The 15,861-nt window shown below is 50.3% G+C and overlaps 1 protein-coding gene across 5 annotated transcripts in view; it reads left to right on the top strand.

The window, feature by feature from the left end:
- The window catches only part of NSD1 (nuclear receptor binding SET domain protein 1), a 115,251-nt gene that overhangs the window by 68,189 nt on the left and 31,201 nt on the right, over positions 1-15,861 (top strand). For all 5 annotated transcript variants that reach the window (XM_039485520.1, XM_039485519.1, XM_039485522.1 and 2 more), the window contains exons 8-14: positions 521-596; positions 2,037-2,155; positions 12,257-12,400; positions 12,909-13,032; positions 13,275-13,475; positions 14,596-14,775; positions 15,512-15,668. In XM_039485520.1, the coding sequence (XP_039341454.1) occupies positions 521-596; positions 2,037-2,155; positions 12,257-12,400; positions 12,909-13,032; positions 13,275-13,475; positions 14,596-14,775; positions 15,512-15,668 (1,001 nt within the window). The remainder of the gene's footprint in view (positions 1-520; positions 597-2,036; positions 2,156-12,256; positions 12,401-12,908; positions 13,033-13,274; positions 13,476-14,595; positions 14,776-15,511; positions 15,669-15,861) is intronic.

Genomic DNA, 15,861 nt, shown 5'->3' with positions numbered 1-15,861 from the left:
ATTTTCCTGTTTCGAAAGATGTTTCTCTCTCCCTTGTTGCTGCATGAAGCCCCCCAGACAACAGGATTGTTAATGGTAGTGGTGCGGTAGCATCATGAGATCAGTGCCCCGTTGTCCTAAGCCCTGTTCGAATGTATGGCAAAGAGACAGGCTCTGTCCCAGTGAGCTCACTGGCTAAGTTTACGATGAGAGACAACAGGTGGATTCAACAAACAGATGGGGAGCACAAGGAACCAGTGAGATGACACTGCTCAGCATGATGAGCAGCAGCAGCCAGAGCACCCCAGCTGGCCAGCCAGTGTCGACTTGCTATATGCAAAGATTTGTCCGACACAAAGCAAATGAATTGAAAGTTGAAAGGATCCTGTTTTCTCTGATCTCTTTCGGTTCGTTGGAATCTGAGATGTTACTTGTAACAGCAGTTCATAAAAATGTTCAGCTTGAGTTGCTCAGGAAAACACATCTCCTTGCTCGTGTCTGAATGCAGTTGGTAAATTGTTTCAATCTTGTTTATTCCCAGTGTTTTGATGCTGGCCCTCTGGAGAGTGACCTTTCTGAATTTTATGCCACGCCCCAGTTTTTGGATCTCGGAGAAGGTAGGAAACACTAGGCATCTGCAATGAAGCCAGGAGCTGCTGGTGCCATTCCTGGGGTGGTCTGTGCCAGGGCTCTTGGCAAACCACGTTACTTAGTGCCTGTGGCAGAAAAGCATGTGTATATGTCGCGCCCAGTCAGGATCTGCAGAGGGCATTTACCTCTCAGGAGAACTAAGTGATTTGTTCAAAGTTGTATCATCACCCCCCCACCCCACACACACACTCCCCCCAAGCTCTGTAAAGTGTGACATTGGTGAAGAGAGCACGGTACAGCTGTGAGCGGCTCTCTGTATCCAGAGCACTGGCCTGCAGTGGGGCTGGAGTTAGGTGGGTGCTTTCTGTTTGCTCAGATAGAGGTTTCTCAGTGCAGTTTTTTTCCTGAGGACCTGCCAAGTTGTTACTGATGTTGAGTTTTTTGGGGTACTGAAGTGTAGGGATTTCTGTCTCTCCTGAAAGCCAGTTTTTGAAAGCCATGTATTCTGGAATGGAGGAGGCAGTGGGAATTTCCATACCCTGCCCCCAAAGACAGTGGCCTGTGGAGCCAGATTGGCTTTTTCTCTAGCACCTGTCACCATGCTGGCTTGGCACCTGCATGTTACACTCTGCTGTGACTGAATACAGACGGTGGATATTGTGCGCTCAGTAATAGCTCTTGCGCTGCCTGGGCAGCGACCGAAGGAGTAATGCCCTGGACTCCCGATTTGATTGCTTTCACTTATCAAAAGATGGCAGCGCATCTTCCCTTTCCTGTGGGAGGTGGAGATACTGGACACAAACACCTTCCATGCAGGGCAGCGTCTCTGCTGCTCAGTGCCCCTGCAGGCCAAGGTCCAGTGTGGGATTCACACCCCTAGCCATTGGCCCAAAGTGAGGGTGTTACTGAGTGTGTCTCCTGCGGCTGTTGTGGGGGCCTTGTGCCACAGGGAGCCCTGCACCAGGCTCAGCGGGGGCTGGTCTGCCAGCAGAGAATTTTGCAGCTGTATTGCACTTTTTCCCTCCCTTGAGCCAAAGTCAAGGAGGTTTGAGTTGCAACACTTAGGGAAGGGGGACAGTTGATCAGCATTTGGATTAATAACTTTAAAATCTCTAAACCTCTTGCAGTGCTTTGAGCTGGCTGCAGTCTCCTGGGGTCTCAGGGAGAGCAGGAATGGTTTTGTTTGAGTTTTTCTGCTGCCATGCCAAAACCAATCTGAATCCCCATTTCCCAGGTCCATGCCCCTGTGAGGGGCTGCAGGAACAGGAGGTGTCACCAGTGCAACCATTTGGGAACTGCATTCCAAGGCATTGCCTGCAGGCTTGTACTGGACCTGGCCTTATTATCTGTTAGTGCAGTGGGACAAGTTTGGAGCTTCCCAGCCTGAACTGCAGAATTCACTGCACTGCTCATGGCCACCAGAACCGTTATTTCTCCATTGTCTTAACACATGTCTCTCCCATCAGCTCCTGACAGACTCCCTGAGAAGCAGAGAAAGCGCAAGAGACAGCGATACTCACCAGCCACAGCGCAGTACAAGAAAGGGAGGAGTGAAGATGCACTGGGGGAAGCTCCCTGTTCTGAGGTACTGCTAGTCCTCCTACGTGTTGCATACTTTATCAAGGAACCCTTTAACCTCATAGACTCATAGACTTTAAGGTCAGAAGGGACCATTATGATCATCTAGTCTGAGCTCCTTCACAATGCAGGCCACAGAATCTCACCCATCCACTTCTATAACAAACCCCTAACCTATGTCTGAGTTATTGAAGTCCTCAAATTGTGGTTTGAAGACCTCAAGCTGCAGAGAATCCTCCAGCAAGTGACCCCTGCCCCATGCTGCAGAGGAAGGCGAAAAACCTCCAGGGCCTCTGCCAATCTGCCCTGGAGGAAAATTCCTTCCCGACCCCAAATATGGCGATCAGTTAAACCCTGAGCATGTGGGCAAGACTCACCAGCCAGCACCCAGGAGAGAATTCTCTGTAGTAACTCAGATCCCACCCCATCTAACATCCCCTCACAGACCACTGGGCATACTTACCTGCTGATAATCAAAGATCAATTGCCAAATTAATTGCCAAAATTAGGCTATCCCATCAAACCATCCCCTCCATAAACTTATCAAGCTTAGTCTTAAAGCCAGGTATGTCTTTTGCCCCCACTACTCCCCTTGGAAGGCTGTTCCAGAACTTCACTCCTCTAATGGTTAGAAACCTTTGGCTAATTTCAAGTCTAAACTTCCTAGTGTTCAGTTTATATCCATTTGTCCTTGTGTCCACATTGGTACTAGGCTTAAATAATTCCTCTCCCTCCCTAATATTAATCCCTCTGATATATTTATAAAGAGCAATCATATCCCCCCTCAGCCTTCTTTTGGTTAGGCTAAACAAGCCAAGCTCTTTGAGTCTCCTTTCATAAGACAGGTTTTCCATTCCTCGAATCATCCTAGTAGCCCGTCTCTGAACCTGTTCCAGTTTGAATTCATCCTTCTTAAGCACGGGAGACCAGAACTGCACACAGTATTCCAGATGAGGTCTCACCAGTGCCTTATATAACGGTACTAACACCTCCTTATCTTTGCTGGAAATACCTCGCCTGATGCATCCTAAAACTGCATTAGCTTTTTTAACAGCCATATCACATTGGCGGCTCATAATCATCTTGTGATCAACCAATACTCCGAGGTCGTTTTCCTCCTCTGTTACTTCCAACTGATGTGTCCCCAATTTATAACTAAAATTCTTGTTATGAATCCCTAAATGCATGAACTTGCACTTTTCACTATTAAATTTCATCCTATTACTATTACTCCAGTTTACAAGGTCATCCAGATCTTCTTGTATGATATCCCGGTCCTTCTCTGTGTTAGCAATACCTCCCAGCTTTGTGTCATCTGCAAACTTTATTAGCACATTCCCGCTTTTTGTGCCAAGGTCAGTAATAAAAAGATTAAATAAGATTGGTCCCAAAACTGATCCCTGAGGAACTCCACTAGTAACCTCCTTCCAGCCTGACAGTTCACCTTTCAGTATGACCCGTTGTAGTCTCCCCTTTAACCAGTTCCTTATCCTCCTTTCAATTTTCATATTGATCCCCATCTTTTCCAATTTAACTAATAATTCCCCATGTGGAACCGTATCAAATGCCTTACTGAAATCGAGGTAAATTAGATCCACTGCGTTTCCTTTGTCTAAAAAATCTGTTACCTTCTCAAAGAAGGAAATCAGGGTGGTTTGGCATGATCTAGCTTTTGTAAAACCAAGTTGTATTTTGTCCCAATTACCATTGACCTCAATGTCCTTAACTACTTTCTCCTTCAAAATTTTTTCCAAGACCTTGCATACTACAGATGTCAAACTAACAGGCCTATAGTTACTCGGATCACTTTTTTTCCCTTTCTTAAAAATAGGAACTATGTTAGCAATTCTCCAGTCTTACGGTACAACCCCTCAGTTTACTGATTCATTAAAAATTCTTGCTAATGGGCTTGCAATTTCGTGTGCCAGTTCCTGTAATATTCTTGGATGAAGATTATCTGGGCCCTCCGATTTTGTCCCATTAAGCTGTTCGAGTTTGGCTTCTACCTCGGATGTGGTAATATCTACCTCCATATCCTCATTCCTATGTGTCATCCTTCCATTATCCCTAAGCTCCTCATTAGCCTTATTAAAGACTGAGGCAAAGTATTTATTTAGATATTGGGCCATGCCTAGATTATCCTTAACCTCCACTCCATCCTCAGTGTTTAGCGGTCCCACTTCTTCTTTCTTTGTTTTCTTCTTATTTATATGGCTATAGAACCTTTTACTATTGGTTTTAATTCCCTTTGCAAGATCCAACTCTACATGGCTTTTAGCCTTTCTCACTTCATCCCTACATGTTCTGACCTCAATAAGGTAGCTTTCCTTGCTGATCCCTCTCATCTTCCACTCCTTGTAGGCTTTCTGCTTTTAATTAATCACCTCTCTGAGATGCTTGCTCATCCAGCTTGGTCTACAACTCCTGCCTATGATTTTTTTCCCCTTTCTTGGGATGCAGGCTTCTGATAGTTTCTGCAACTTTGACTTGAAGTAATTCCAGGCCTCCTCCGCCTTTAGATCCACAAGTTCTTCAGTCCAATCCACTTCCCTAACTAATTTCCTTAATTCTTTAAAGTTAGCCCTTTTGAAATCAAAAACCCTAGTCCCAGATCTATTTTTGTTTATCCTTCCATCTAGTTTGAACTGAATTAGCTCAAGATCACTCCAACCAAGATTGTCCCCTACAACCATTTCTTCTGTGAGGTCCTCGCTACTCACCAAAACCAAATCTAAAATGGCATCCCCTCTTGTTGGTTCTTCAACTACTTGGTGAAGAAATCCATCAGCTGTCACTTCCAGAAAAATCTGAGCCCTATTATTGTTACTAGCACTTGTCCTCCAGTCTATATCTGGGAAGTTAAAGTCTCCCATGATCACACAATTTCCATTAGTGTGTTTACTTCATTAAAAACATTAAAGAGGTCTCTATCCATATCCAAATCAGATCCCAGCGGTCTGTAGCACACCCCAAGCACTATCTCAGGGGTGGCTCTAGTAGCTTTCTTTCCCAGTGTGATTTTTGCCCAGACAGACTCTGTCTTATCTATTTCATCACTTCTTATTTCATTACAGTTAACCTCATCATTGACATACAATGCTACTCCACCACTTTTGCCTTTATTTCTGTCTTTCCTAAACAGCACATAGCCTTCAATACCTGTACTCCAGTCATGGCTACTATTCCACCATGTTTCTGTTATCCCTATAATATCCGGTTTCACTTCCTGCACCAGTAGCTCTAGTTCCTCCATTTTGTTTCCTAGGCTCCTCGCATTAGTGTACAGACATCTTAATTTTTGCTGTTTGGCTTCACTGACATTCTTTACCCGGTTAGGCACAGACATTCTACCACCAGTATCACCTATTAGACTGGTATCTACAGTACCCTTCCTCCTTATGTCCATTCTCCTGCCCACGGCTGTATCCTCTCTTACTTTGGTTTTTTCCCTCTCATGTTAAATTCCGGCATGGAGATTACCTGGACATCTCCCAACCATCTCCCCCAAATTCCTAGTTTAGAGCTCTCTGAATCAGTTGTGTCAGCCTCCATTCTAGAAGTCTATTTCCCTCCTTACTCAGGTGAAGTCCATCCCGAGAGAACAGTCCTCTGTCCATGAATGCTTCCCAGTGGCCATACATCCCAAACCCTCCTTATAGCACCACTGCCTGAGCCATCTGTTGATCGCCATAATCTTGTCACACCTTTGTTGCCCTTCTCTAGGAACAGGCAGAATCCCACTGAAGATCACCTGAGCCTCGATTTCCTTAAGCATCTTCCCCAGTCTGGCATAGTTTCCCTTGATACGTTCCAGTGAGAATCTAGCCATATCATTCGTTCCCACATGAAGGACAATCAATGGATTCTTTCCCGCTCCCATTAGGATCCTTTTCAGCCTCAGGTCCGCATCCCGTATCTTAGCACCCGGCAGACAGCACACCCTTCTGTTCTCCAGATCAGCTCTAGTTACAGGCCTGTCTATTCTTCTCAGTAAGGAGTCCCCAATCACGTAGACCTGCCTTTTCCTGGTGACAGTGTGATTCTCCGGTCTATCCCCTGCTCCCACTGGCTACAAGTCCTCTCAATTCCTATTTACGCTTGCAATCCTCTGTAATCCATCCCGTATCCTCCTGGGGCTCATATTTGGTGTTGTCTCCATTGACCCTTCAGCTATTCCTGTAGGACTAGCTGCTCTTCTCTTCTTCCGTGCCCTCTCATCTTCAGCGACCACTCCTCTCCTTCCTCAAAGTGTCATCTGAAAAACAAACTCTGCAGCATTTGATTGGCTAGAAAGGAGAGAAGAGTGTTGCTCTGAGTTTAAACGGAATGTATCACTTCAAATTAGCAGCTGTTTTTAAAGACCACTGAAGCTTGGGCTTAATTTTGGGCTATTGCTCTGCTTAGAACCGTCTCTCACGGTGAAATTAGCTATGATAGAGCAGAATTTCATCAGGAATTTTGCTTTGCCAGTTTGGAAGGTTTTTTGTTCAAATGAAAGGCCTTGGCTGCTGCATCTGGGAAGGCTGCCTTCTTGCTTATTGATAAGCAGTACAAACTCTGGAGTGTGGACATCATACGTTGCATTCGCCTCTCATCTGCGTTCTGCACTCCAGCATTAGCTGCAGAGTTTGGAATAGGGTCCTGAGAGCCAGTCGCGAGGTCAGGGCTCTTGGTTGCTTTCTGGCACCCCCTTGTTAAAATTCTGCCCCCAATCCAGAGGTCAGAGTTGGGGTGTTTCCCCTGCCCCCAGTGGGGTCACTCCCTCTTTGGATATGTGAAAGCGCCCTGCCAGAGAACCGCTCATAACAGTATCTCTGACAGCCACATTTTGCCTCTTAGGAATGAGCCAGGTCTCACCAAGACATGGCCTAGGAGAGGAGGGACACCTCTGGGCCTCCCACTTCAAATGGCACAACGTGAGCAGCACCCAGTGGCCAGGATGTATGTCAGGAGCCAGTTGTCGGCATTTCTTATCACTGCCTGTTGCTGTAATGGCTCCCAGTGGTTCATAGCTGTTCACCTGAGCAAGGGTAGCCACTTTGCTGCCCACTGCCCTGGCAGTCTCCCCTAGTGCAGTGCTAGCGGAGCTGGCAAGCACAGGTGTGCAGGTGTCCTCCCACCTCTTCCTCACCGGGCCCCAGTCATGGCAGTGGTGGCCTTTCTGCAGTAGTTTCTGCTGGCCTGGGAACAAGTTTTCTGAGGCCCTGTACAGCTCATTGTGCGCTGTTTCCTACCAGCTTCCACTTGCTTGTGAGTGCTGTGTGTTCTAGCACGCCAGTTTCAGAGCAGGTCTCCTAGCAGCCATGGTGTGAGCATGCTGCCAGCTGGCCTGAGACCTTGCGAGTATCAAGGGTGACAAGGAGATCTGTAATTCAGAGTGCCCTGGACTGTGAGTGGGTGTCCAGATGGCTTTCCAGCAGGGTAGCCCTCACTCGGGTGCACAGTGTGGAGAGACTGACACACCTGAAGGTCCAGTACAGCAAAGTGTGGAAGAATAACAGCTTTTCTGGGGCAGAGGAAACCTGCCCCTTTCATGCTGAACAAGACCATATTTTCTGCACTCGCCCGCCTGTGAAACCTGACGCACTGTTGGGTAGCGCCAGGCAGGGCGGGTGACAGCGCTGGCGTGGGCAAATCCAGGATATGGCTCAGGCTCAGGCCAGGCCTGTGAACATGCCAGGCTCCCCAGGACTCTTCAGTGACTCGAAGGCTGCAGAGACAGCGGCAGAAGGTTCAGAAAGAGAGGCCTGCCCTTTGTACGAGGTACGTGGCGGTTCTTTACTTTCGCTGACCAGGGCTGGTTTGGCAGACTCAGGGCGGGGGGAGGGCGGCAATGAGTCTGGTTCTTATGAGAAATGTTCAGTTGCAAACTCATGAGAGCAGAAGTCTCCCTTCCACTGTGCACATAGCGACTTCCTACTCCACCCCGTGCCCAGCTGGCTCCGCTCCAGCAGGTTCAGCCACCCCTTCTACATTTGGCTGCGTGGAGCATTGTTCAGGCCCTCAGTGTACAGTGACTGGCTTAGCCATGCATGTGCCTGGACTCAAAAGGGCAGCCAAGCAGGATGGGTTTTTCGGTCAAACCGTGAAATACAGGCGATGTCCTGGCAGGAGCATTCTACTGCAGTAAACCACCCCTGGGGCAGCATGGCCCCACACACAGGCTACATTGTCTCTGTTGACCCCACACCAAAGCCGTGCACTATTTATCTATCTGCTCTGGTCTAGCTGCACAACTATTTCATTCAGCTTTCCACTGAAAGCATGAAACGCAGGCATAAGCATTATTGATAGCAAACTGCTCGAGGTCAACCATGAGCAACAGGTTTGGAATGGTGGCCCTGTCTAAAGCCTGCAATGCCCCTCTGCAAGCATGGGGCAGCAGTCCCCAGATTTCAGAGCAATCTCTAGTGATCTTTGCCCTGCTAGATGACTGGCCTTACTAATCAGATCAGGAGTAATACTAATGTCCAGATCCCTCAGGGAAATGCATGGTGCCTCTCCAGCTCCATGAGCATGTCCTCATGTGTTATCTAGGAGAATAACCCAAGTCCTTGCCCTCGCTTCCTCAGATAGGTCCTGAGAGTGGCACTGGAATCCCAAGGTGAGCAGGAACCAGAACTATTGCATTCCTTGGTATTCCAAGGGTTTCCAGTGTCAGTAAACCTATTAACCCTCTTCTTCTTCTTTGTTACAGGGACCACTGCTGCATTGCTGAGCAGGAGAGGGATCGGGTGTCAGAGAACATTAGGGGGCTAAACGCCTCACCAGTCCTTGGGGGAAATGGAGAACAAAAGGCTCTGTCCCTGGAGGTGCAGGGGGATGTGCAAAGGAGACTCTGCTCGTATGTGCAGCTTCCAGGCAGAAGGAGCCAAGTGGGGAGAAGAGGACTCTGACGTAATACGTCCCTCATGGCAGAGAAAGGAGGAGGCAGAAGCGCCTGAGAAAGCACATTCAAAGACACAGGCAGTTAGCGCCATTATCCCATTAAGAGGCCCCTGCATCTGCCCTGTACATACCACCTCCTCGTATAGTGCTGCAGTACAGGATGGTGGCAACTGAGTTTGGTCTGTGCCATACCAGTCTGTTCCTTCCTGTGCATTCCCATGGCATTCTGTCCCTGCCAACGAGCTGGACAGAGCCACTCACTCAGGCTCCCTGGGCCATGCATTCGTACCCCTATCGTCCGCAGAAGTGCCTAGTGTGTAGTATTGTGGGTTTGATCTAGTTTGTTATTGCTGCTGGGCTTCCACTTTTGTGTGCTTAATAAACCATGATTTGCTCCATTTATCTCTGTCCCGTACTTCAGTGTGCTGTCAGTGGATCCCTACGTCCTCCCTGCAAACTCCTGTCAGGTTAAAAATGTCTGCAGTGACGGTGGCATCTACACAAGGAGAAACGCACTAGCAAAGGAGGCATTGATTGGGGCTGCAGATCTCTCATGGTGTTGTTTAAATAAAAAATCACAGAGTAGCCCTGGGAAATGTAGTAAGAACCGAAGGGGTCTGGGGAAATGGTGTGTGACGTCACAGGCTGGAAAAGTCGACTCTCTGTAGCTTTTTATATAAAATACGCGTTTTTTCAAGTATTCAAGTTCAATCCACTTTGACAGTGGTTCCCAAACTTTTTAGCATGGTGACCCACCAACTTCATATTGTCTTTTATTGTGCCCCACCCAGGGTCCAGATTCCTGGGGGAGTTCCCAACAGGCCAGCATCCTTCCCCTCTGCTGCTGCACGCGCTCCCCCCACCCCACTCCCCTTACCCTCTGCCTCCGCACCACAGCCCTAATCCTGGCCTTGTGCAGAGGAGAGGGTCTGGAAATGGAATCCATCCTGCAACAGCTCCTGTCCCCCAGGGCTGGGCTTGGCTCCCCCTTCCAGCCATTGCACTGGTGCAGGGCTTGCAGTCCCTCTCAGGTTTGGCCCACCAATTTCTCGGTCATGATAACAGAGCAGCAGCTCTGTGGCACTGCAGCCTTGAATGTCAGTTTGCAGTGCCACGTACTCAGATCTGGCCCTCTGTCACCATAGAGGGCAGCCAGACCACACTTGAGCAGCGGTGCCAGCCCATGCCCCAGGTTGCAGTTCCCACAGCAGGGAGCCAGGGTCAGTCTCATGGGACAGGAGCTACTGCTCGCTCCCCGGGGCTCACCTTACGCTCCACACCAGGTCAGCGACCCAGCATTTGGGAAACCTGCTTCCGTAAAGTCACAGACACAAGGAAAAGCCCTAGTCAAACAAACATTGTTACCACCATGACAAACCTGCAGCCCTAGCAATGGTATTTAACAGCAGGGAACGCTGACATTTGCACACCTCAACATGATCCGTCCCCGCTGCTTTCTCTGCCCAGACAAAAGATATGGCCCCAGCGTCTCAGGTTTTGTTTTCACACCAAATGCAAGTCACTGCTTTGGGTGGCATTGCTTTTCAGCCTAGCTGCAAATGATTGCTGCAAGAATACCTCACCCGTTGCAGAATACAGCAGACAGCTGGGAGGGGATTCGTGTTCCTGGCTGTCCTGGCATATCAGCAGCACCTTCCTCTTGCTTTGAACTTTCCAAATGCGCACTGGACCACCACTCTGCCTTCTGAGTGTGCTGCTGTAACCAGGGGATGACCTGGTGAGGCGGGGAGCCGCGGGTGTGCAGTGATTCTGTAACACCTCGCTGTCTGTGCTGTGGGAAGAGTGTGAGTCTGTCTGCTTCTGAAAAGAGCAGAGTTCTCAAAAATCCTTGCGTGATGCATGTGCCAGGCCATCTTATTGCCTGTCAGAACCAGGTACAGGGCTCCGCTAGGGCTTCTCCACCTTGGAGTGACCGCTTTTCTGGGCTAGATGGGAATGGGCACAGGATAGGCACATGCAATGCACCTGCGGTCCAGGAAAGTTCAGTGAGGGACTGAATTCAAAGTTCAATTGCTCAGATCCCTCAAGAATCTCAGGCACATTTGCCATCTTGCTCCCATGCCCCGCCACACTTGGTGTATTGCCATGCACATCTTCATCCCCATGGCATCCACGGGACGTTCCCAACCCCAGGCAGTGCCCAGGGGACCTGGCTTCCATAGGAGAATTGGAACTCTCCTTTCCTTGTGGTCTGCCGCTGCAGGGTGGGGGCCAGCTCCCCACGGAGATGCAGACAGGCTCTCCTTCCCAGACCTGAAGAGTAGCTCTGTGTGAGCGCGAAAGCTGCTCTCTCTCCCCAACACAGGTTGGGCCAATAAAAGATGATATCTCCCCCACCTTGTCTCTCCTCCCTGGTTTGGAAGTTCTGCAGCTGCTGCTGCTCGTCTCGGACCTTGCAAGGAATTGGTGACTTAGCTCACCGAGGGATATGCTGGATTCTCATCACTTGAAGTCTTCAAAGCAAGATTGGATTTTTTCTAAAAGATGCTTTAGAGCCACCGGCAGTTGTGGCCTGTGCTATGCAGGAGATCAAGCTAAATGATCAGAAGGGTCCCTTCTGGCCGTAGAATCTAGCCTTGCATGTGGATGCAGAATAGAACTGCACCCTAAACGAGACGGCTCGGGTGGACTCGCTGCACTGGCGCAGTTCCACTGGATCAGTTACTAGCAAGCTGGTTCTCTAGCATCGCCACAGCCAACCTCTCTAGTTGAAATACTGTCCGTGTGTTCCTGGCGGTCTGACACGCAGAATGAAATAATGGTTGCTTTGACCATGCTCTGCTCCTTTGCATGTCATCCAGTGGAATGTGTACGCAGTGCCTTGAGGAAACTTTCTGGCCATAGCGGTGGCTCCAGGACTGTTCTGGCACAAAACTGCATGTTTCCATTGGGTCAGGCTGGGGCAGAATTAATCCAGAGAGAGAGCCCCATGAAGATGAGTCGTGGCAGCAAGCTAGCCAAATTGAATACCTGTGGTTAAAGCACAAACCAAAACTTCCTCCTTCATGAAACCTCAGAGTGGAGCAGTGCGGAGGGTATTTTCCCCAGGGCATTAAGGGTCCTCTGCGGGCAGGATGAGTGTTAGAGGCACTGTTTGCAGCCCGCCTGAAAACCTGTATGTGCTTGATAGCCAAACTAACAGTCCAGAGGGTGGGCCAGGGAATACTGATCATCTGAATTCTGGATTTCTTTTCTAAAGGGGGAGATACCTATCCATGGGAGTGCTGCAAGCCCCAAGGAGCTCAATGAGGATGGGTCTGAGAATGACCATGGAGTGCCTTCATCCAAAAGGATGCAGGGGGAGCGAGGAGGAGGAGCAGCCCTCAAGGAGAATGTTTGTCAGGTAGGGAGCTAAGATCTTTGGGTGCACCTTTGCAGCACTGATGGTGGTGTTGGGCAACTGTGCAGCACACTAATCCCCTGGCTAACAAGGCAACCTTGAAGCAGATCTGATTGAGTTAACTAATGTTCTCCGGATCCTTGGTGATGGTCCCTCTTGTCAGGAGCCTTGGCTGTCCAGTTATTCATGTGCCTTGTACTGACTGGACACTTTGCACCTCCCTTGTGTGTAGATGCGGCATGACTGCTCTGCAGCGGGCTCCGGGTGCACTGTCCCTGCAGCGGTGGAGTGGGAGCGCGGTGGCTGGGAATGAAGTGGGATCTATTTAAGCCATTGCCTCACAATGGGGTTTCAGGGAGAAGTGGTAGCGGTGGCACTCTGTGAGCTGGCATGAAGGGATTTCTGTGGGAGTTTCTCGTGGCAGTCTCAGCCAGCCTACCAGCTGCATGCCGTGTGTGTATCTAGCCAGGGGTTTGTCCCAGAAGTAACGCTGTGTTCCCTCCCCACACAGATCTGTGAGAAGCCGGGGGAGTTGTTGCTGTGTGAAGCGCAGTGCTGTGGTGCTTTCCACCTGCGGTGCCTCGGGCTCTCAGAAATGCCGAAGGGCAAGTTTATCTGCAATGAGTGTTCGACAGGTATGGCACCGGGTGGGAGGGCAGGCCGCTTGCTGGGTGCTCGCGTGAGGCTGCTTTGAAGTGTGTCATTGGCGGAAGGCATGAGACAAATGGCCAGGGCCAGAGAGCATGGAGAGGGTTGGGTAGCTGTGCAGTCCAGGCCAGGGGCTCCTAAGGAGCCGGCCAGTCTGGCTGGAGGTGGTAACTCTTTCTTTGAGAGTTCTCCTTCCCTTTCGCCATGTGACCGGTGTTCTCTCCTCCAGGCGTCCACACCTGTTTTGTGTGCAAGAGCAGTGGGGAGGACGTGAGGCGGTGCTTGCTCCCCTTGTGTGGGAAGTACTACCATGAAGAGTGTGTGCAGAAGTACCCACCCACAGTCATGCAGAACAAGGGCTTTCGATGCTCACTGCACATCTGTATGACTTGTCATGCCGCTAACCCAGCAAACCTTTCTGCGTCTAAAGGTAAAGAAACCCTTCTGTGCCTGCGGTTACTGGGGCTAGTCAGGAAAAAAGGCAGGAGCCCCTTTCCTGCGTCCAAAGCATCTTTAATTTTGGAGCAGTTTGAGGTGCTCGGTGTCTCCCGCCCAGTGCCTGTTCCTTCATCTTTCATCGTGGGACATTTGCTGTAAGCTGTGTAAATCTGGTCAGCGGGGAAGGTGCCAAATGGTGAACTTGCCGCTCTCTAGGGGTATGTCTACCCTGCACGCTGAGCCTGGGCTCCAATTCAGGTTTGAATCGAAGACCCTGCTCCATCCACACATACACATCCATCAGTCTGACTCAGGACCTGGGTCCTAGGACCCTGCTAGGGGGTGGGTCAGAGCTCAAGTCCCTCTGAATCTCAGGTGCACTCATTGTCAGTTTGCAGTGTGGACACAGACCTGAGTCAGAAGGTCTGTGGTGTTCAGTACGGACACACTAGCATGGCTGAGAGACCTGGGTCCAGCAATTGTCGCCACAGGTTTATAGTGCAGTGTGGATGCTCAGGCTGGGGCCAGCTCCCTGCTCTGGGTGGCAATCTGGCGCCCAGGATGGCAGTGCCATTCGGGTTTGTCTCAGCTGCTCCTCTGGCTTGGTCTGCCCTGCAGAGTTAGGTCAACGTGAGGCAGCTGATGTCACCTAATTACATCAGTGTCTGCACCACAGGACTGCTTCTGCTGCAGCAAGCGGCCCCCTACACCGATATCATAACGCCATCTCTGCGAGAATGTCAGTTTCACTGCTGGTAGGCTCCCTGCTGTGAAACTGAGCTCATCACAGCTGTGAGTCGATGCCCACCTGGGAGCCGGTGCCATGTTGCAATGCCTGGAGCCTCTGCTGCAGGCTGTGTGCAGGACAGACTTGCTCTCCGGCCCCTCTGCACGGGGCGCAGCACCCACCATTTGGGGCAGGCTGGTCTGTCAGCTAGTTTAAACACAGGGAAGGAGTTATGGAGAAGCTGCTGTAATTAGAGGCAAGGTGTCCCTTCACCAAGTGACTCATTTCACCCTTTGTTTGTTGTAAGCCTGAATATTGACAAAACTAAGTTCTAGGAGCAAATTATAATTGTCACTTACCTGTGTCCAACCTTTTCCACTGCAAGGTCGCTTGATGCGCTGTGTTCGGTGTCCGGTGGCATACCATGCCAACGATTTCTGTCTGGCTGCGGGGACCGTGATCCTCGCCTCCAACAGCATCATCTGCCCCAATCACTTCTCTCCACGGAGGGGCTGCAGAAACCATGAGCACGTCAATGTCAGCTGGTGCTTTGTCTGCTCAGAAGGTGAGACCCTCTGTTCTCTGCCTAGTGCACTGTGAGCACTATGGGGCGGGGCCTGTGCTGGGGTGCCACAGGTAGAGACAGAATGCAGAAACCAGCTACTTAGCAGGATAAAGCTACTGAGGGCAGGCCAGTTTGGGGCCCCCATTCTCGTCCAGTGCCAGGTCAGGGTACTTGTCTTGCTGTCACCAGGCCTCACTGGATTAGGGTTTGTTTGTGTTAGAGACGCCGTTGCACACGCTGGACAGCTGTGCTCCCAGGTCTCTGTATCCAGGCTTGGGGAAGCTGGAGAGCAGGAAATGAGATGATCATCTTGATGGAAGGACTTTGCCCCTGGAACAGCTTTGCAGAAGAGCCTGAGTCTGTTTTCAGATGTGGTTGCACCTAGTCTTCCTGCGAATGCCTCCCTGCAGGAACCCCAGGAGATGAGAGACAGCCTCAGCTGCATGTGGCCATTGCTGCCCGGCCTGGGTGAGGTGAAGGGTACAGAATACAAAGCCTGTAGGCTACTGTTATCCTGTTTTGAGGGACTTCAGTGGTGCCTAAGCATTGGCCTGGCCCTCTGCATGGCCTTGTGCTGCTGTTTGGTAGAGATGGAGAGAGCTCGGGTGGCTGGGCAGGTGGAACGAGCTTTGTGTAAGAGCCTGGCCCTCTTCCTGGCGCTTTGATTCTGTCTGGGAGCATAGGGGCCTGTGGTTTTGTGATGTGGCTCTCACTGCTGTATCGCCCCTGGATGCAGGGGGCAGCCTTCTGTGCTGTGAGTCCTGCCCAGCTGCTTTTCACCGCGAGTGTCTGAACATCGAGATGCCGGAGGGAAGCTGGTACTGTAACGACTGCAAAGCCGGCAAGAAACCCCATTACAAGGAGGTGGTCTGGGTAAAAGTTGGGCGCTACAGGTGGGTAAACATAAAGGTGGTTGATGTCCATGTTAAAGCCCTTCCTCGTGCAGCACTGACTGTGCTGGGGAGATCTGGAGAGGGCTGGTTTCTACTCGTGTTTATGCAGCTGGGTCTGTGTTTAATTCCATGTAGTCACCTGACAGTAGAAGGCACCATTCCTCCCCATTCTTTTCCTCTTCCACTGCTGCTT

Source organism: Mauremys reevesii, linkage group 8 (genome assembly GCF_016161935.1).
Source record: "Mauremys reevesii isolate NIE-2019 linkage group 8, ASM1616193v1, whole genome shotgun sequence".
Taxonomy (NCBI): Eukaryota; Metazoa; Chordata; order Testudines; family Geoemydidae; genus Mauremys; species Mauremys reevesii.
This window is presented reverse-complemented; position numbering and strand designations above follow the sequence as displayed.